The sequence below is a fragment of the Myxocyprinus asiaticus genome, chromosome 40 (assembly GCF_019703515.2).
Source record: "Myxocyprinus asiaticus isolate MX2 ecotype Aquarium Trade chromosome 40, UBuf_Myxa_2, whole genome shotgun sequence".
NCBI lineage: Eukaryota > Metazoa > Chordata > Actinopteri > Cypriniformes > Catostomidae > Myxocyprinus > Myxocyprinus asiaticus.
This window is the reverse complement of record NC_059383.1, coordinates 38,908,353-38,930,203: the sequence shown is the minus strand read 5'-3', so window position 1 is coordinate 38,930,203 and position 21,851 is coordinate 38,908,353. Positions and strand designations below refer to the sequence as shown.

General features: G+C 38.4%; 1 protein-coding gene across 3 annotated transcripts; it reads right to left on the bottom strand.

Annotated features, from left to right (window-relative positions):
• Positions 1–475: 475 nt before the first annotated feature.
• Positions 476–21,769, bottom strand: LOC127430851 (gastrula zinc finger protein XlCGF8.2DB-like). Of its 3 annotated transcripts, none has more exons than XM_051680971.1 (2): positions 18,078–18,621; positions 476–1,479 (listed from the first exon to the last, which is right to left on the bottom strand). In XM_051680971.1, exons 1-2 carry the CDS (start codon positions 18,106–18,108, stop codon positions 476–478), a joined length of 1,035 nt encoding a protein of 344 aa, XP_051536931.1. In that variant the 5' UTR covers positions 18,109–18,621. The 3 variants fall into 3 exon arrangements, with proteins under 3 accessions (XP_051536931.1, XP_051536930.1, XP_051536929.1); XM_051680970.1 differs by lacking the exon at positions 18,078–18,621 and adding an exon at positions 1,765–4,282; XM_051680969.1 differs by lacking the exon at positions 476–1,479 and adding an exon at positions 7,486–12,055 and having other exon boundaries at positions 18,078–21,769.
• Positions 21,770–21,851: the final 82 nt, after the last annotated feature.

Below are 21,851 nucleotides of genomic sequence, written 5' to 3'. Positions count from 1 at the left end.
CAGATCAGAAGCATATTGAGCGCTTATGAAACGCCAAACTTGAGATGAATGTAATTAAATTTTCTTGGGTGGCTGCCGAATTTTTTTTAAACCCTGTCTGTTTCTTAAATTCATCAGTCTCACGTGAAGCCCTGCCCACTGATAGATAAACCCACGCTGCGCACATGGATATTTACATATCACGATATACACGATATAGCAAAATCTCTATCGATTGACACTTTATATCGCCATATCGCCCAGCCCTAATGTGATTATAAGCTGTGAGTTGATTGGTGCAGGCTGTTTTTAATCCCAGTCCTGCTTTCCCAAATATAAAATTACGTTTTTTTATTTCACAGAACTGCTCCACCATTTAAATTTCCATTGCTGAACCAGCACAAATTTCACCATACAGGTAATTTGCTCTTTGATAAAACTGCTCTGTTGGGAACAATTCCATCCTTTGGTTTATCTCAATATCAAGCTATTCCCTTCAAACAGTTGGACCTGAAGATGAACTCGGCTCACTCTGTGATTTTGCACAACGCTTTTTCATATGAGTCTGTAGATGACTTGATTGGTTGAAAGTTTTCCCACATGAAGTGCAGTGATATGGCTTCTCTCCAGTATGCACTCGCTCGTGTCGTTTCAGGGTTCCTGATGCATTGAAGTTCTTTCCACAGTGCGAGCACTTGTGAGGCTTCTCATTTGCATGAGTTTTCAGGTGTTGTCTTAGACCTGATGCCCAGGCAAATGTTTTACCACACTGATCACAGTTAAATGATCTTTCTCCAGAGTGGACGAGCAGATGATCATTGAGATTGCTTTTCCATTTGAAGATCTTTCCACACTGAGTACACGTGAAAGGCATCTCTCCAGTGTGGATTCTTAAGTGATCCTTAAGGTATGATTTACATGCAAAGCTCTTTCCACACTGAATGCATGTGACAGGCTTCTCTCCAGTGTGTGCACTAATGTGTGTAAGAAGCTCTTGTTTTCGTTTGAAACTTTTTCCACACTGAGTGCATGTAAAAGGCTTCTCTCCAGTGTGGATTCGTATGTGAATCTTAAGGTTTGCTTTAAATGCAAAGCTTATTCCACACTGAGGACACGTGAAAGGCTTTTCTCCAGTGTGGATTCTTTTGTGATCCGCAAGATTTCCATATTGGGAGAAACTCTTTCCACACTGACTGCATGTAAAAGGCTTCTCTCCAGTGTGGATTCGTATGTGAATCTTAAGGTTTGCTTTACATATAAAGCTCTTTCCACACTGAGGACACGTGAAAGGCCTTTCGCCAGTGTGGATCCTTATGTGTTTAATAAAGTCTATTTTTCGTTTGAAACTTTTTCCACACTGAGAGCAGGTGAAACAATTTTCGGCTCCTGTTCTTTGCGCACTTTGTGTCAAATTCTTCTCGGTCTGTGAGCAACTAAACTTTTTTTCTCCAGTTGTAAAATGATGTTTTTTCTCCTCCATTTCATGTAGTTTCAGCAGGCCTGCAAACAACATTCAAAAGTCAAAAGTCAAGAAAAAAATAATGAACGAACACACAAAATAAAGGAACAAAACATTTTTTGATTCAGATTTTATTTCTTCTATTGGATGTACAAAAAGTTAATTCAGTCACCAATTATACTTTCATCTCCCTCCCTACATTATTGTTTTCCCCCACAGTTCCTAGGATTTTGTATCAACAGCCACCAAACCTGGTGAACTGCCTGAAGGTTTGTTTTCTTTGTTCATCAGCAGTTATTAATAAAGAATCAACAACAAACACTAACCTGTTTGTTCCTCCGTATGTAATTCTGGGTCACTCATGTTCTCACTCCTCATATACAGTCATATAGAGTTTTTGCTCCTGGGTTTATCTTCTTCTCCTTCTTTCTTCTTCTTCTATTTTAATGCTGGATAGCTCCTTAACTAGTGCAATACTGCCACCTTCTGTTAGTTCTCCCATCCACACTGTCTTTATTATTATTATTATTATTTTAATATTTACAGACAAAACCAGAAAAATTAAAGAAAACAAAACATAATACAGCCAGGGGATACGTTAAGTAAATACGCTACATATTTTGACACATTTCACAGCTTTCTAATTTTTAAGTTCAGAATAGTTTTCAAGTATTGTTGGGCTTCTGCTTTAAAGATTATAAACAGTGGTTTATTCTTCCCATACTTAGCTTTATGTATACTAAATTTACCTAAGAAGGGTAACAGATTAATCAAGTAATATCCTTTATCATGAGACATATCATAGTTAAAGAAACCAAACAAAACGTTTTCAAAACAAAGTTGGAGATTAGAACAAATGAGCAGGAGATTGACCAGTAAGGACAACTCCAAAATAAATGAAAAATTGTTTCTGTATGCAGTCTGCAGAATGCACAAGAAACATCAATATCCCAGTTAAAGGAGCTTTCTATATAATAGTTACAGGGATAATAGATTGATAATCGTTTGTAGATATTTATGGGGTAAATTCCACATTTTCTTCCAGATAAGACCATCAGCTCGACTATTCCAAAAGGGTAACACAGCTGGACTAGAGACGGTATCTTTCTGAAAAAGGGCCCTAATACATCTATTATTACACTTATTAAAGCAAGAAGAGAAACAGATCTGACCAACTGGTGTATTACCAGGATCTAATGATTGTGAAGTGGAGAAACGACATTATTACTCAGAAGCATTTTAAACCAAGAAGGGATAGCATCCATAACTGCAGCAAATTCTTTTGGAGTAATTGGAATTTTTACATTTTTATAAGAATTCAGAATAATTCAATAAAAGCCCTTCATGGTTAAAAAGTTGACTTACTAAGAGTATATTATTTGAGAACCATTTCTAAAAGATGAGGGACTTAGATTTAAACAAAATATACTTATTATTCCAAAAATAACATCTATGTGGGGAAAATGTATTTCTTGTCGCTAGTGGGCGTTCCTAACGCTGTCACTCTAACGTTATTGATTGGCTGCACATCTGGCCATAGCTTCAGAAAATCTGATCACAGATGTGCTAGATTGCCAGTAAAACAAATATATCGTTCTTATTTGACAAGGAATAATTTGTTTTGCCACTAATAATGAACATTCTGCAGGGGAGATTAGGGTTGCTCCGATACCAAAATTTTGGCTTCGGTACGATACCAGCCCTGGTACCTCGGTATCGATACTAAATCGATTTTTGATGAAATTACACAGAAAATGACTTCCTGTTTTTGATGGGTTAGTTATGTGTGGAAAAACAACTTTAATAAATAAACGGATGGCTACAGCAATTAAATTAAAGTGGCAATTCATTTGTTCTCCTTGCACTTGTCGATAACAGGTGCATGATACAAGATATTTGCGACTCTAGAGCTAAAATCTCCGAACTCGAGGAGTTCATTTAGGTGTTAACAGCTGTTTATCCTCTAAACACACTGCATGAAAATTAAGCACCGGTAGTGTGTGTTGCGTTTGTCTTAGAGTATGTGTGAGTGTGTGTTGTGTATGTGTGACAGTGAGTGTGTGTGTTGCGTTTGTGTGTGTGAGTGAGTGAGTGTGTGTTGTGTTTGAGTGTCAGTGTGTTACATTTGTGTGTTGTGTTTGTGTGAGAGTGAGTGTATGTGTCAGTGTGTTACATTTGTGTGTGTGTAAGTGAGTGCGCGTGTGTCAGTGTGTTACATTTGTGTGTGTGTGTTGTGTTTGTGTGAGAGTGAGTGTGTGTGTTACGTTTGTGAGTGTGTGCACATACGTGCGCCCGTGTGTGTGTGTGAAGCAGATGGCAGAGCGGCACCTCTTGTTCATTCTGTAGTGTGCAGCGCATGTGACTGTATATTATTTAATTAAATTACTTCCTTCTGCTGTTTAATGATCACACTTGACCTTATCCAGAGGTTTTTTATTTTATTTTCAAATTATCATTGATTTAATCTCAAAACGGTCACATCTCATATCATTTTGCTAATGACAGCATACTGTAATATGGTACTGAAATTAGCAACAAGATAATATCGTACCGTTTTAATATTTTTGGTATCGCGATACTTCGTTGGTACCGGTAAACCACGCAGCCCTAGGGGAGAGTGCTTTTATATAAACTACAGCTGTGCTCAAAGCATCCTATCATGAACAAGACAAACAATCTATTAATGTATGCATTAAATTCACTAACAATGTCGACATTTTCTGGTACATTATCCAATTTGATAAGAAATCAGTTTACTTGCCGCTAAAAATTAGCATTCTGGATGGAAAAGTGTTATAAACGGCATCAATACTCAATGCATTATATCAACACAAAGATCGATCTTTCAATGTATCAATCAAACTCACTCAGAAACATTTCTGACACGGTTTTCCACGTATCACTGATTTATTATATCCATGTTCGTTTTTAAAGATACATGATATAGAACAGTGAAATCGATGACAACAACAACTCTTTTCTCACAGGAGACAGATGACGTGAGTTTCACTGTCTTTTCTCATTGGCTGTCGCTGTGCGATATCGCTCTGTATTTTCAAGTTGAACTTTTCTCAACTCCTTTATTTTCACAACTCGTCGCTTGACATGCCCACATCCTGTCGCCAACGGCTGCTGTCGCTCGTGTAGCCGTAAGTCGACAGCTCTCAAGCCCCGTATACGCATGCATTGACTTCCAGCGACAAAGCGACCTCATCTCATTCATTGTCAATAACTATGTTTCCATCCAAGGTTTTTTTTACAACAATTGGTGTAGCATGTCAAAAAGTTTACCGATATAGCTGATGGAAATGTAAATTATCTCTAAAATTTCACGTGTCGACATAATATTTTTCTGTTTAACTCTAGTGCATAAACTATATTGATACTTCAGATGTCACGAAAAACTGGTTTGGAAACACTTTTTGTTGAGAAAATTGGCATTAATGCAAAAATTTTGTCACATGACAAATTTTACCGCAATCGTTAGCCTGTGTTAATCATGACGACAAGGTATACATCCTTAAAGCCAATTTATTGTACGTGAAGCATTACTCGCACTGTTATAGATTGGTCTTAATGGCATTCCTGCGCAGATCCGATGCTGCAAACATGTCTGTGTCATGACACTTCCAGGAATACCATCACAAATATCTCGTATCATGCACCTGTTATCGACAAGTGCAAGGAGAACAAATGAATTGCCACTTTAATTTAATCGCGGTAGCCATCCGTTTATTTATTAAAGTTGCTTTTCCACACCATTCAAAATAATAGACGGCAGTCATGGAATTAGCCCACAATACAAAAAACATATTTCTGTGCACAAAGATGTTTTAAATTAAAATGTAAAATGTAAATTGCATTATGACGCTAAAATTAATATTAGATGACAATCAAGTTCAGTTGGTCTTTAAAGTTGCTGGACAAATATGCGGGACATAATGCAGTTGTGATGGTGAGGCTTTAGATTAGATGATTGTTCAAAATAGCCTGTTGAATATCAGGAATGTATTATATTGAATATGTAAATCCTGATTTTACACCGCATCGATTTTTCTTTAATAGCTGTGCACACATCATATATACATCGATGGATGGTCCTTATACTAAGACTGAAAGTTTCCTCCACTACTTGGTGCAGGTTGCCAGCTTAAAAAGGGCCATGACGGTTCACTTTCGGGTCAGAACCGGTGGCAACCTGCGATAGGCGCAACATCAGGACCAATATTACTGTCCTATCAGAAGGGCAACTGTTCCCATTTGATTACAATTCCTCGTCTTCTGATTGCATTTATTTGTGAAATTAAAATCACAGAAAGCTGGCTAATTTCAATGAATTGTCTCAATACTCTCCCAATTATTAGGGAATTAGGGACATCTGGGACACAATTAGTGATATACACACATTTCTGTATTTTAAGCATGACGTCATCACGCGCACCATTTTTACCAATAAAAGGCCATTTGAATGGAAACAAGCAGAAGACGGCAAATTTTGCAATTTTTTTTTTTACGCATTTTCACTTTGTCGATAACAAAACAGCGCGAAAAGTTGATGGAAACTAGGTTAATGAGAGCTGGCGACACGAGCGACAGCAACCTCTGGCGATTAGATGTGGCCGTGGCAAGCGACAAGACAAAGTTGAGAAAAGTTTAACTTGATGTAAATGAGGAGCTACTTTTGGGAGCGACAACCAATAGGAGTGAAGAATGTGTCAGTGGACAAAATGCCTCATCTGTGATCATAAGACGTGCAGTCCACCAATAACTTTAGAGCAACAGCAGTAGGAACGCCCACTTGCACCCACTAACGACAGTACAGACTACCAACATCAAGCGATAAAGTTGCTGCATGTGTGTATGGGGCTTCATGGTCTCCTGTCGCTTGCAGCGTCAAAATTTCTAAAGCCCCCTTCACACCGCCAGCGGGATCACACGAGACAGCGACACCATCCCATTCATTTTCAATGAGAGCACAGCGACTTCAGGCAACACGAGCTGTCACGACTATTAGCGACAGAGATCGCCGTGGGGAGCGACAAGACAAGTTGAGAAAATGTTAACTTTATGCAAATGACGAGTGACATTCGCAAGCCACTACCAATGAGAGTGAAGACAGTGGAGCTCACGTCATCCGTCTCCAGGGCAGTGAGTGTGAGATAATGGAGTCGAGTGCAGGCAAGACAGAGAATTTAAAAGTTTCTGTTAGCGATTTCACTGTTCCATATCATTTGTTTTTAACCACATACATAGCTATGGCCTAATAAAATGATACGTGGAAAACCGTGTCGGCATTCTGAGTGAGTTTGATTCATATATTGATATAACGTTCGTCTTGTTTAATGATATGATGCATTAAGCACTGCTGCAGGTTATATAAAACGCTCTCCCTGCAGAATGTGCATCTTTAGAAGCAAAAGAACTGACTCCTTGTCAAATTAGTATGATATCTTAGTTTTATCGGCACTATCATCTGTAAACAGCATTTCAAACGCTACTATGGCCAGTTGTACAGTGCACCAATAATGTTAGAGTGGCGGCAGCAGTAGGAACCCCCACCAGCGACACAGATCGCAAAGTCTAGCGACATGCCGCCCGCGGTTGAACGGGGCTTAACAGTGTGAACGGGGCTTGTGTGGTGAACTGTTGTGGGCGTGGCTTCAACGAGGGCACGAATAGAGCACAACAGTGCCCGCCCACTTCTAGCCATTTGGGTTCTGGAAGAAGAAATTTAAGACAGTTTCAAACTAAATTTCTATTAAAATTACTTAAAAATTACGAATGAATGTTACTGTTGAGCCCCACACCCTTCCAAAGCTCCCACAGTCCATGGTAAAGTCTTCGAAGGGAATAGGGCATTGGCAGGGGCGCTGTTAGGATTTTTGGGCCCCCTATCTTATTGCAACCCGTACATTTTTTTTTCTCATTAAAAGTTATCATTATTAATAAACGTGAACACAAGCATGATTGCACATTCAATAAGAGACATTAAAAACAAACTTGAGTTTGAAAAGTTCATTAAAATATCTTAATGCATTAAATAGAAATAACAAAACAGCAAATGAATATATACATATTAAAATGTCATTTTAGTGAGTTTGGACTGTGTTTCTAATGGAAATGTTGGATTTTTTTTATATTTTAAATGTTGATTTAACCCTTTAATGCAAAACTCAGTGTGTAGTTTTTAATACATCATTTTTACATAAAGTGGTCTTTTGATCTGCCACTACAGGTATTCCTCAGTTAAGGTGTCTTCTATCATGTGAACTTACTTTTTAAAAATGTATTTGAATATTTTTTTAATTATAAGAGAATTTCCATGACAACCACTAGAATGCATATGACAGTCCATGTATTTCCTATGGTATTCAGTGCATTTAACACTGGTATTATTTTTGTAATACATTGATTAATATAGAAATATAGTGTAATACGGCAATCTAGAGTACATAAGGTTGTTGTTTTACAAGTCTTGAAAATCAATTTGTCTATGGGATAAATGAATGGGATTTTTACTTCTGGAACCAGACTGTTGTGCTCTATTTAAGGATACACCCATATAGACTATAGGAGCACACAGCAACAACAAACACAAATCAATAGAGATTAAAACACGAATGGACCGAGCGTTCAATCAAGAATAGTCACTAACCTATTTGTTTCTTCGTATGTTTCTTCCTGCAGGGTTCTGGACCACTGATGTTCTCACACTCCTATTTAAACTAAATTTGGTTTTGTTTTCATTTCTACTTCTATTTAATACCGGATCGCTACTTAACTAGTGCACTAGCGCCACATTCTATTATGGGCCATGGAAGTGGTGAATTGTTCTGGGCTGCTCAGATGCTCAGAAGTCGTAGATTAATGAAGCCTTAAGAGGACATTTGGCAGATTGTTCTCACAAGCCTTTTTGACATTTAATCATGTGCAGGAGATGAATTACAGACTACAATTCAATAACATTTTCACTAGTTAAAATGCTGTTTCTAGACATTAGCAATGGAATTATCTACGCTACTAGTGAAAATGCAGATTTTTGACAACAGTAATTAGGTTTGCACTTGTAAAAATGTATTTATATATACAAATGACATCATTACTAGCAGAAAAAACAATTCTTGATATAAAAAATGGAAATGTGACTAGTAAAAGCATCTCTAACTGCATTTTTACTAGTAGAATTTCACAACGATCTGTCATTGACTCTAAACGCAATTTCAGATAACTAAAATGTATGTCCTACTGACACCTACATGTCAACAATGTACTACTTAGTCTACTAGTAAGAACAAAAATGTTTGATATCAGTAATTGTTCAGTAGTTTTATCATAACTAATAACAAAGCTTTTAAAGATCTTTAATTATTCTTCAATTTATTGATATCTGAAGTCCATTTCCAGATATGACAATTACATTCAACTCTGATATTAAATTAAGCTGTTTAATTATTGGTCGATTGTTATCTGTAGGCCATGTAAATCAGACATTTTGATCTTGAGTCCTACATAGATTTTATTTAACATAATTTGAAGTTTAATTCAGGTGATCTCTCTGTAAGTCCTACTTTAAATATCTTGTAAGTCAAGGATTGTACATTTTTGTAAATTTCTCAGTTTCATGATCTGAATTACCAAATGCAAGTGTTTATTAGTGTTGTTTAATGCTAAGCTCAGTTGTCACACTACCCAGAATGCCACCATTGAAATAAACAGTAGTTTGTCAATGATGAGAGGGCAGATGTTACAGAACTTTATGAAGGTGTTCTTGCGTGGAAAGTGCTATGTGAAGGAAGAGTAGTGAAGACAGGGGTAGGTCCAGGTGATAGTGGGCAGGGTCCTATGATGCACTCCCCTCCTTGTCTGAGGCACGTGGGGCGGCAGCTTCACTCCAGCGGCCTGGCTTCCCTGGGCCTTGGCACTTGAGGGGAATAGCGGCCCGGCATCCTGGGCCATCGTCCGCGACGCATGCTCCAATCCCCGGCGTCACATCTAACTCGCACCGTACACTCCCCGCTCCGTTCCTGGACCTGCAAAGATGCCTGCAGGTAGAGACCGGTCTCCCGAGGAGAGGCGCGCTCTGTGTTTATACGCAGCATTGATGAGGCTCTTCATTGAGATCACACGAGCCCCATCACGCGAGGCGGGGCGATGATGATCCATGGGAGGGGCGTGTCGTTCCGTCACAACTGGTCTCATAAATTTGTGTTTCTTTACCTCAGATTACGCAAAAAAATTCAATTTTACCGTCTTGTATAGCTAATGCACGTTCTTGAGTTGACTGACAGGTGATTTCTGTATCTAAAAGGTGATTGGCTATTTCACCTGTAAAGCCGGACTTCCTTTCTACATCCGTTGACCGTTGGCTGCCATTGAGCATTCCAATTTCTCCTATTCATTTTAATAGAAGTGGCCCGTCTCTGCTAAATAGTCTCTGTTTTGACAAACAGGAAGTCTTCATGGAACAATGACGTCACTTGACGTCACCAATGAACAGTTCTTGAAATGGTCTATAGCAGTTCTCGTTGTGAATCTGTGCCATTCCATGAGTAGAATTTTGTGAATGCATTCTGCTGAGTTTTGTGTGCACAGATTCTCTGTGGGCCTTCTGATGGCTACTCATATGAGAGTAGTCTTAGGTTTTCTGTGTGTCGGTACATCTCAAGCTCATCTCAAACCAGACTGATCTCATAGTGAAATCGGAAACATTAGGCTGACTTTTCTTTAGCTACAATCAATCTGTGCTTACCAAAATTCAAAACATTGCCCCCAGTGGCCAAAGCGGTAAGTGTTGTTGGGCATATGGCCATGTGTGAGCTCCATTTTCCATGGTTGAAATGTCCACAGAGGGGCACCAAAAGCGAGTTGTGAAGCGAGTTGTTTTCAGCTGTGCAGACGGTAATACGGTAAAAAGGAATGCATGATGAATGTTTATAAACTGAACCCCCTAACTCAAACCCCAAACCTAAACCTAACCATCAGTGGAGTAAAAATGTATTGTTGAAGGGAAAAATGCAACCTCAGAATCACGCTCGTCACTGATTATATGAACAAGATTACTTCCAGTCGCACCACAGGGGAAGGTAATACACAATGGAGCTGATGCATACATGTCTGATAGAAGATGGTGCTTGTCAGTGAGTCGGCATACTGTGACCTATCCTATGGTACTGGAAGTACAGGAAACAACATGCAACCTCCCTTGTGGTCATGCTGCTCAAACATACAAAGCATCCCAGCCAAGAAAATCTCCCGTAAATATTTGAATGCAATCACCACTATGGGTAATTTTAGCTCTTTACAATCTTTGATTAAAATCTGTTGGGAGAAAGTCCATCTGAATTTCTAACGATTTACTTGTTGGACCTGAAGGTGAACTTTGCACACATTGTGATTTTGGGCAACGCTTTTTCAAATGAGTCTGTAGATGACTTGATTGGTTGAAAGTTTTCCCACATGAAGTGCACTGATATGGTTTCTCTCCAGTATGCACTCGCTCATGTCTTTTCAGGGCTCCTAATTGACTGAAGTTCTTTACACAATGTGGGCACTTGTAAGGTCTTTCTCCAGTATGAATTATTTGGTGCCTTTTCAAGCTGTCAATTGTAATGAAGGATTTCCCACACTCAGAACATACATGAGCTCTCACACCAGTATGTATTTTCTGGTGCTCTTTTAAATGGAACTGACTTGTAAGACTTTTTCCACAAGTAGGACACAAGTAAGGCTTCTCATTTGCATGAGTTTTCAGGTGTTTTCTTAGGCCTGATGACAAGAAAAATGTTTTACTACACTGATCACAGTTAAATGATCTTTCTCCAGAATGGAGGCGCAGATGACTATCGAGACTGCTTTTCCATCTGAAGCTCTTTCCACACTGATGGCAAGTGAATGGCTTCTCTCCAGTGTGGATTCTTATGTGATCTTGAAGGTTTGCTTTACATGTGAAGCTGCTTCCACACTGAGGACAAGTAAAAGGCTTCTTTCCTGAGTGAATTCTCATGTGGTTTTTAAGGATTGCTTTACATTTGAGGTTCTTTCCACACTGAGGGCATGTGAAAGGCTTCTCTCCAGCATGGATTCCTCTGTGTTGATTAAGATATCCTTTATTTCGGAAACTTTTTTCACACTGAGGGCATGAGAAAGGCTTCTCTCCTGTGTGGAATCTAATATGAATCTGAAGATGTTCATTACGGGGGAAACTCTTTCCACACTGAGTGCATGTAAAAGGCCTCTCTCCAGTGTGAATTCTTACGTGATCCTTAAGGTTTGATTTTAATGTGAAGCTCTTTCCACACTGAGGACACGTGAAAGGCTTCTCTCCTGTGTGAATTCTTATGTGTTTGCTAAGATCTCCTTTTAGTTTGAAACGTTTCCCACACAGAGTGCATGCGAAAGGCTTCTCTCCAGTGTGGACTCTTATGTGTTTAATAAGATCTCCTTTTCGTCTGAAAGTTTTTCCACAGTGAGGGCAAGTTAAAGAATTTTTAGCTCTGGTTTGAGGACTTTCTTGTGTGAAATTCTGTGAACAACCAAAAGACTTTTCTCCAGTTGTGAAAAGATGTGGTTTCTGATACTCATGGTTTGTCTCCTCCACTTCATTTAGTTCCAACAGGCCTGCAATGAACATTTAAAATCTCAAAAGTCAATTCATAAACAACAATTGAGAAATTAAATTAAGGTGAACATCAATTTATCCACAGTTTTCCTGAGCAACCACTGGGAGGTGGCATGATGATTCTAATTGCCTGTTTTCTGTTTTCAAAACTAACCGAAACTAGCGATAATGATATCAATGTAACTAGCGTTAATGATATCAACGTAACTAACCTCAGACCATCGCTTCATGTCATCTACACACTCAGTTGAGGCATGGTCAATAATAAACGGTCATCTCGACTCTGTGAAGTATCAGCACTGCACTGCCACATTTTTCTCCCCAATTTGGAATGCCCAATTACCAATGCGCTCTAAGTCCTCGTGGTGGCATGGTGACTCACCTCAATCCGGGTGGCGGAGGACGAATCTCAGTTGCCTCCGCGTCTGAGACCGTCAATCCACGCATCTTATCACGTGGCTTGTTGAGACGTAGCACGTGTGGAGGCCCACGCTATTCTCCGTGGCATCCACGCACAACTCACCACACGCCCCACGGAGAGTGAGAACCACACATTATAGTGACCACGAGGAGGTTATCCCATGTGACTCTACCCTCCCTAGCAACCGGGCAATTTCCGGAAACTGAAAACGGTTGATTCGTCTGAAACTTCCGCATTCAGGAAAAGTTAGTGAGCTGCTTTGCATTTACATTTACGCATTTGGCAGACGCTTTTATCCAAAGCGACTTACAGTGCACTTATTACAGGGACAATCCCCCTGGATCAACCTGGAGTTAAGTGCCTTGCTCAAGGACACAATGGTGGTGACTGTGGGGATCGAACCGGCAACCTTCTGATTATCAGTTATGTGCTTTAGCCCACTACGCCACCACCACTCCATACAGCTTAACTGTCTCCTGCCTACATAGGCAGCTGTCTTCTGAAATCCTAACTGAAATGGAGCATCATAAGACAGCAATTTGGAATAATCTTCATAGGTAGCAATTCCTCGTATCCATCAAGTAGCGCACCTCATGCGCAGCAAACAGGAAACTCCACATGCAACTCCTTTCAATATAGGTGATGCAAGAGAAACAACGCGATACTCTAATGAGGATAAGTACGCATAGCACGCGCACATTTTGTGTAAAATAATCAGTTTTCTATCACAATAAACTAATTTTATCTATAATTTTCTGCTTCGTACGCCATCTTTGATTTTAGTAGTTCGCAAGTTAATGTAATACTGCAGTGAGGATATTATTTGGCTCGCTGTCCCTGGAGGAGGGCTCAAGGCTCCAGACTTGACCCGAGCTCGAATGGACTTGTTGAGTAATTAATGAGTAGATGGGAGGAGTTGGGGTGGTGGAGGAATGCTGGAGGAGTCGTTGCAGCATGGATGTAAGCAGCTGTTTATATATGCTTACTCTGGCAATGTGATTGCTCCTCCTGAACTTTGTTATGAAACTCCATTTATTTTTCAACCGAGCTCATCACGGTTCAATCTGGGATCGTCTAACTGGGGAAGTATACATACGATGATACCTGAGAATTTTGCCCAAACGAGATATCTTAGAAATCAGCATGATTAAAATACCAACCTTTTGGAACAGCCTTAGCATCGGAAGCATGCTTATGATGCCTTAAAATGCCGCCTCCTGAGGAAGCTCACTAGGTTTTGGAACAGACCCCTTATGATTTTACTTGATTTACTAGATGTACAGTACTTAAAGTTAATTCTGTCATGATATGCTATGAGATATTTGTGGCCACTGCTATTAAGGACACATTGACACATAGGCCCTGTGTCCACCTAGTATTAAGATGCGGTTTTGGTGGTCTGACCACAAGTGGTCAGCCGAGATGCAACTCTTAATACCACTTGTGTTCAGATTTTGAGGGGAGGGTCTCTGATTTCAAGACACATACATCAATCACTATGTCAGTGTGTTTCTGCATGATAATAAACATTTTTAAAAAAGTAATAAAAGACAAATAAACAAAAAATAAAAATAAAAAAGGCGCAGTTTCTACCATATGCAGCTGAAATTTTATCCATGCACAACGCAACATTTCAAGCAGAATTATTCGTCATTTTAGTGGAGTACCTGTATTAACCTGAGCTTGAGATGTCTTGGCTTCTCGTCTGTGTCTCTGCATGTTGAAATCAGACATACTGAAGAAGATATGTGAACTTCTCATGCTTGCATATGTATTTGCTTTTTTAAAATTTTCCAATCGGTTGTTTTCTTATAAAGCTGCTCAGAACTGGCGAAGTTTAAAACTCTTGTTGTAGCACAGTGGGTGATTGAGCTGTCTGGGACGCATTCAGGACGGATAAGCATTTACACCACAAATGTAATTTGGTCACATGCGTTTTTGACTACCTTTTATGTAGTTTTGGTGTTCTGATCGCAAAACTTTTTGCACCCCGTTTCCACCTGTATTTAGTGCTGACCACATGTGATCAAATCACCAAAATCACATCTTAAGACCAGGTGGAAACAGGGTCATGAAGTCTATTTACTTACATTTCTGTCCCTATATTATTTGTTTAAAGCTGAAGTACTTTTTCAGTGTTAAAATACTTTCTTCTATCCCAGCTTAATATGCAGAGACAAATATAAGTCAGCCATTCATAGGTTAACTTAAGTGTGTAAACACTGTGTCTGTGGCACTATAAAAATGTGTTTCTTTTAAGCAACCTGCTTAGACCTGCCCCAACAATGTCACTCAACCAATGGAGTGAGTTAAGGGTGGGAATACCCGACTGTATTTTTGCAATTCTGTTCGCTGGCGCTAGTGTCGCAGAAACTACTTCAGCTTTAACTACATTATTATACAACTCCTAAGATATTACATCAACAGCTACCAAACCTGCTTAAGTGCCTTAAGTTCGAAACATACTCAACGCAAGAATGCGTTGCATTCTCAACAATGCCGCAAAAGGAGCTATAGTAGACAATAGTGTGCACTGTCTGCTTCACCACTGAGTTTTCTCTTTCAAGTCAACTACTGTCATGGCGGAGCAGTTTCAGTATTGCTGAGCAAGTCAGTTAAAGTCAATATATTTATAACAACTTACCAGAATAATAACTAGGGATGCACATGAATTGTCGACTAGTCGTTCAACAACTGACTAGTCGATTAGTGACGTCGACAAGTAATTTTTAAACAATAAAAAATAATTATTTTTAATATTTAATACAGCGTGTTAATTTTGGAATTATTGTAGTTTAAATAGTTTTTCTAATCACAAATACTATTACAATTAGTAAAAAAAAGTATAGTATAAACTTTATTTATTTATAAATCTGACGGTGTACCTCATATTTGCTGCAGGCGCTAAACTGTTAGCGCGATCGTGGAAAACGAGCTGTCTGGACAAGTTTCACAAAAGTGAGAACTGATGTATTTACTTTCTAACCGTATTTACTTACAGGTGTGAGACTTGAAATGTCCCCGTTCATACAACAGCATACTGTAGTAGTTCAAATACTGTCTGTATGAACGAACAACCGAAGTCACAACCGTATTCTAACCGAAGTCGCAACCGTATTCTAACCAAAATTGCAATCGTATTCTAACCGATGTCACAACCGTATTCTAACCGAAGTCGCAACCGTATTCTAACCAAAATCGCAATCGTATTCTAACCGATGTCACAACCGTATTCTAACCGAAGTCGCAACCGTATTCTAACCGAAGTCACAACCGTATTCTAACCGATGTCACAACCGTATTCTAACCGAAGTCGCAACCGTATTCTAACCAAAATCGCAATCGTATTCTAACCGAAGTCACAACCGTATTCTAACCGATGTCACAACCGTATTCTAACCGATGTCACAACCGTATTCTAACCGAAGTCGCAACCGTATTCTAACCGATGTCGCAACCGTATTCTAACCGAAGTCACAACCGTATTCTAACCGAAGTCCCAACCGTATTCTAACCGAAGTCGCAACCGTATTCTAACCAAAATCGCAATCGTATTCTAACCGAAGTCACAACCGTATTCTAACCGAAGTCCCAACCGTATTCTAACCGAAGTCCCAACCGTATTCTAACCGAAGTCCCAACCGTATTCTAACCGAAATCGCAATCATATTCTAACCGAAGTCACAACCGTATTCTAGCTGATGTCGCAACCGTATTCCAACCGAAGTCGCAACCGTATTCTAACAGAAGTCGCAACCGTATTCTAACAGAAGTCGCAACCATATTCTAACCGAAGTCGCAACCGTATTCTAACAGCTGTAACCATACATACATACATACCATGACAGTGACTAAAAGATGGTGATGTCCATAACACCAGTATGTCTTATCAAAATTGCCACCACGTTATTAAATAAATGAGTCCAATCGAGGCGCGAGTTCATCCATCAGATCATAATTAACCGACAGCGACTTTGAATGCTTTTTAATTGCGTGCAGAGAGCAGCTTTTCTCCATGTCCGTGAGTTAACAAAACCCCACATGAAATACACGCATGTACAGTGCAGCATGTCTCTGACTGTACATGACATAACTAACAACTAGTTGTCCAGGCCGTTTTGGTTCACACAGCGCAGGTTTGCCGAGAATGCAGTTGTGAGACCTGAAAATTTGTGAGTGTCAGTTCGGTTATAGAATGCGGTTGTTACACCCATAATTAACCGTACTGTGTGTGAATGTAACCGTATTAAGCACACAAAACAGGTCTGACAACCGTATTCTGCTGCTGTGTGAGCGTGGCCAGAATGTTAAGGATGTAAGCTCAGAGTCAGGGATAGAATCGTCATCTGGTGTTGAAGAAGCGAAAACGGAAAAGCGATAATGGCCGACAATTGCATTTAAATTTTTTTTGGTGAGGAATACTACTCAAACATGCTTAGCTTAGCCGACTGACAGAGCTGGAGATATATGACAAAGATCACTGCATGGACCCCCACCAGAACCCTCTGCAATGGTGGATGAATGAGTCTCACACTGTTCCTTCCGAGACTGTCCGAGCCGAGAGAGTGTTTTGATTGTGAACAACTTGTTTTTCTGGTGTATGTAGTATAACTTTTAGTGTGATGTATTTAATTGGTTAACAAATTTTTTATTCCGTTGGATTAACCGAATAAAGTAATGGAATTACTCATCATATTCAGTTTTAATTTAACATTTTTATGTTCAAATAAGTAAGTAACTTAAAACTAACTGAACCCTTGTTTTTGTAGGTTTAAAGAGCATTTTGGGATTAATTGTGAGTATTTAAAATATTAAGAAAGCAGAGAATACTTTCCTGTACATAGCCGTAATTTGCAAAATCCCTTATATTTAAATAGCAACATCGCAGCTACATACATTTTAACATTAGACGTTAAATTTCGATTTTAAATTCACAAATTTTTAATGTACAATTGTTCTAGAGTATATACAGTATTTAACGCAATTACATCAGAAGTAACTGTAATTAAATTACTGAAAAATTTAGAGTAATCCCTTACTTTACTTTTTTTTTTCCAATGAAAAAGTAATTTATTTACAGTAATTAATTTCTTAGTAATGTATTACACCCAAAACTGGAAGTAACTGATTAGTGATGAAATCGATAAACGATGTCAGTCAGTGAGCCGGTCCACCTGAATGACTGTTAATTTTTTTAAATTGTGCGAGCGAGCCAATTTGTTGAGGAATGGATAAAAAGCGTGCGAATATAAATATTGCAGACGCAAGGCACGAATATTATTTTTGTATGCTTTTCACATCTGTTCATTATAATGTTTATGAAAAATAATTACATATATTATCATAAAAAAAATTATGAAAAGTGACAAAATAATAATAATAACAATAAACCAGAAAATAACCAATAGAGAATAAGTTCTGCTTCTGAGTACCCTGTTATTTTAGGTGTTCCCACAAATACCTCCCTGCAACGTTCTGGAAATGTTAGTTTATGGTTGTAGTGTATGGTATGTTTATTTGGGACAGGGCCATAAATGAAGAATAATATAGATGAAGCATATAGAAGAATACAGAGGCTATGATGAAGAATAGACACCCACCTTTCATTCTGCAGGGTTCTGGATCACTCATGTTTTCACACTCTTCTTTAACAAACTCCAGATCATGCAGACATCATTTTTTCTCCAGTGCTTGTTTTGTAACGCTTTGTCACTTGAAGATGGAAAGCAATGTTATGCGTCTTCTTCTTTATTGTCTGATGGTTCACAAACTATGTGCATGCCGCCACCTCTTGGTCTGTTGTGGAATCAAGAGCTGTTATACTGAGTATTGTCTCTTATAAAGTTTAAGAGGTTCCTAAAGTTGTTTCCCCCAGGACCCAAAGATGACATTTTGACTGCCTACATTCTCACTGCAGCTGAATGTGGCCTCAATCTGTTTTTTTGTTTGTTTTTTTTCACACACATATGACAGATCTGTTATACTGAATCTGACATTTTCAAATCTGATCAGGCCACTTTCATATGTGGAAATAAATTGGAAACATATCTGTTTTTTTCCCAATGTGCCTTCAGTGTGAACAGCCAGGTGCAGGTCAGATTTAATGTGATCTTTACATCAATCTAACTCACCGTTTGTCATTTGCACATTTGATTGTTTATAACTTTTAATTGCGAGTCGTATCTTTTCTAGTTATTGCATTCAGTTCTTTTTTTAAGGAAAGAAAATAAAATTATAGGCTCAACAGTTGAGGTTCAGCATTTCGTTTGGATTACATATAGTAAAATATACGCATAAAAACATACAGAGATAGATTTATGTACTGTGCCTGTACACCTTCGGTAACAATGTCAACATCTTCAGATATAAGATAAGATTAAAAGTAAAAATGAAAAAGTGAGAAAAAAAAAGAACATTAAGAGCACTTAAAGGGGAAAGACATTATATATGCATATATGCGTATTTAATTACTACCAAAGAAAATGTGATTATTTAATGAAACGTTGCTTTGCTAAAACATGTTGCTTTCCTTAAACGAGGGATAGATTAAGACTGAATACATTACATTTTTAATTAAATAGAGACTATAATAAGCATATTTTGAAAATTTAGAAATGTATATTAATTGCGTTCACAAGAATACACAAGAATAATCACACAACAATACTTTTCCGGAACTGTGAAAATCATTGTGCATCAGTGCCGGTAGTGTACGGAGCCCCGCTAGGCCCAATGGGTAAAAAAAAGACTGACTTTTTGCGTTCCCTCGCAATAAGTTTTGCATTATCTCACAACAGTTTTGTGTTCCCTCACAATACGTTTTGCGTTCCCTAGCAATATGTTTTGCGTTCCCTCACAATACGTTTTGCGTTCCCTAGCAATAGTTTTGCGTTCCCTCGCAATATGTTTTGCGTTCCCTCGCAATACGTTTTTCTTTCCCCTCGCAATAAGTTTTGCATTCCTCTCGCAATAAGTTTTAAGTTCCCTCTCAATAAGTTTTGCGTTCCCTCTCAATAGCTTTGCATTCCCTCGCAATAAGTTTTGCATTCCCTCGCAATAAGTTTTGCATTCCTCTCGCAATAAGTTTTAAGTTCCCTCGCAATAAGTTTTGCATTCCCTCGCAATAAGTTTTGCATTCCCCTCGCAATAAGTTTTAAGTTCCCTCTCAATAAGTTTTGCGTTCCCTCTCAATAGCTTTGCGTTCCCTCGCAATAAGTTTTGCGTTCCCTCGCAATAAGTTTTGCGTTCCCTCTCAATAGTTTTGCATTCCCTCACAATAAGTTTTGCGTTCCCTCTCAATACTTTTTGCATTCTCGCAATAGTTTTGCGTTCCCTCTCAATAGCTTTGCTTTCCCTCGCAATAAGTTCTGCGTTCCCTCTAAATAGCTTTGCGTTCCCTCGCAATAAGTTTTGCGTTCCCTCACAATAAGTTTTGCGTTCCCTCTAAATAGCTTTGCGTTCCCTCGCAATAAGTTTTGCGTTCCCTCGCAATAAGTTTTGCGTTCCCTCTCAATAAGTTTTGCATTCCCCTCGCAATAAGTTTTGCGTTCCCTCTAAATAAGTTTTGCGTTCCCTCTAAATAGCTTTGCGTTCCCTCGCAATAAGTTTTGCGTTCCCTCTCAATAGTTTTGCGTTCCCTCGCAATAAGTTTTGCGTTCCCTCGCAATAAGTTTTGCGTTCCCTCTAAATAGCTTTGCGTTCCCTCGCAATAAGTTTTGCGTTCCCTCTCAATAAGTTTTGCATTCCCTCGCAATAAGTTTTGCATTCCCCTCGCAATAAGTTTTGCGTTCCCTCTAAATAAGTTTTGCGTTCCCTCTAAATAGCTTTGCGTTCCCTCGCAATAAGTTTTGCGTTCCCTCTCAATAGTTTTGCGTTCCCTCGCAATAAGTTTTGCGTTCCCTCCAAATAGCTTTGCGTTCCCTCGCAATAAGTTTTGCGTTCCCTCACAATAAGTTTTGCGTTCCCTCTAAATAGCTTTGCGTTCCCTCACAATAAGTTTTGCGTTCCCTCGCAATAAGTTTTGCGTTCCCTCTCAATAAGTTTTGCATTCCCCTCACAATAAGTTTTGCGTTCCCTCGCAATAAGTTTTGCGTTCCCTCTAAATAAGTTTTGCGTTCCCTCTAAATAGCTTTGCGTTCCCTCGCAATAAGTTTTGCGTTCCCTCTCAATAGTTTTGCGTTCCCTCGCAATAAGTTTTGCGTTCCCTCGCAATAAGTTTTGCGTTCCCCTCGCAATGCGTTTTGCGTTCCCTCTCAATAGTTTTGCGTTCCCTCGCAATAAGTTTTGCGTTCCCTCGCAATAAGTTTTGCGTTCCCCTCGCAATGCGTTTTGCGTTCCCTCGCAATGCATTTTGCGTTTCCGAACGCGCAATAGTTTTGCATTCCCTCGCAATAGTTTTGCTTTCTCTCGCAATAAGTTTTGCGTACCCTAGCAATAGTTTTGCGTTGCCTCGCAATAAGTTTTGCGTTCCTTGCAATAAATTTACCATGGTTTTACTACAGTAACCATATTTTAACTTTGATATTCATAGTAAAACCATATTAATAATACAGAAAAATTAAACTATGGTAATAAAAACCATAATGTTGTGGTTATTTTGGTTTTACTACACAAATACCATAGTTTAACTATGGTTTTACTAAACCTTATTATGCCTACCCTTTTTACCTCTCTAGTTTTATATTATCTCTTTAAATATTTCCATTTACAGTCCTATTCACAATTCATAAGAAAAAAACAAAGAAAATATAAAGAAAAAAATAAGAGCAAAATGTCTATATAATATTTATAAATTTTACTTCACCCTAACAAATTATTTGAATCAAACTTAACAAAATTTTGCGTTTGCTTTAACTGCTTAATTTCTACATGACACGTACATTTATACAAACATATATACATATATACTGTATATATACATAATACAATGTCCCTATCAACCCATTCTTTCATACTTTTTAAACACCTCGATTTAAAATATTCTCTTATTAATTTTTTTTTATTATTTTAACCACAAAATTATGATTTTTATTACCAGGGTTGTCATTTATCTGTATTATTATTATTATGATTTTACTAAGAATATAAAGGTTAAAATATGGTTACTCTACAAAAACCATGGTAAATGTATTATGAGGGAATGCAAAACTAAATGCGAGGGCACGCAAATCTATTTCAGGGCTAAAGCGTAGTGATTACCAGATTTTACATATTTAAATTTCATAACAAAATTCCATCAAATTGAATTCTGTAATTTTTTACAAAATGAAATAGAAATTCAGAGGTATTTAAAACTTTATTTTGATAAAGTTATTCAGTTCAATTTGATGAAATTTTGCTATGAAATTGAAATGCTTAATCTTAATATATATATA

What these genes read in the sequence shown, in the direction of transcription:
- LOC127430851 (XM_051680969.1), bottom strand. Translation starts at nt 18,108, where the DNA reads ATGAGTGATCCAGAACCCTGCAGAATGAAAG. An exon ending in AGAACCCTGCAGAATGAAAG is followed by an intron (nt 12,056 to 18,077) that starts GTGGGTGTCTAT and finishes TGTTCATTGCAG; the next exon opens with GCCTGTTGGAACTAAATGAA.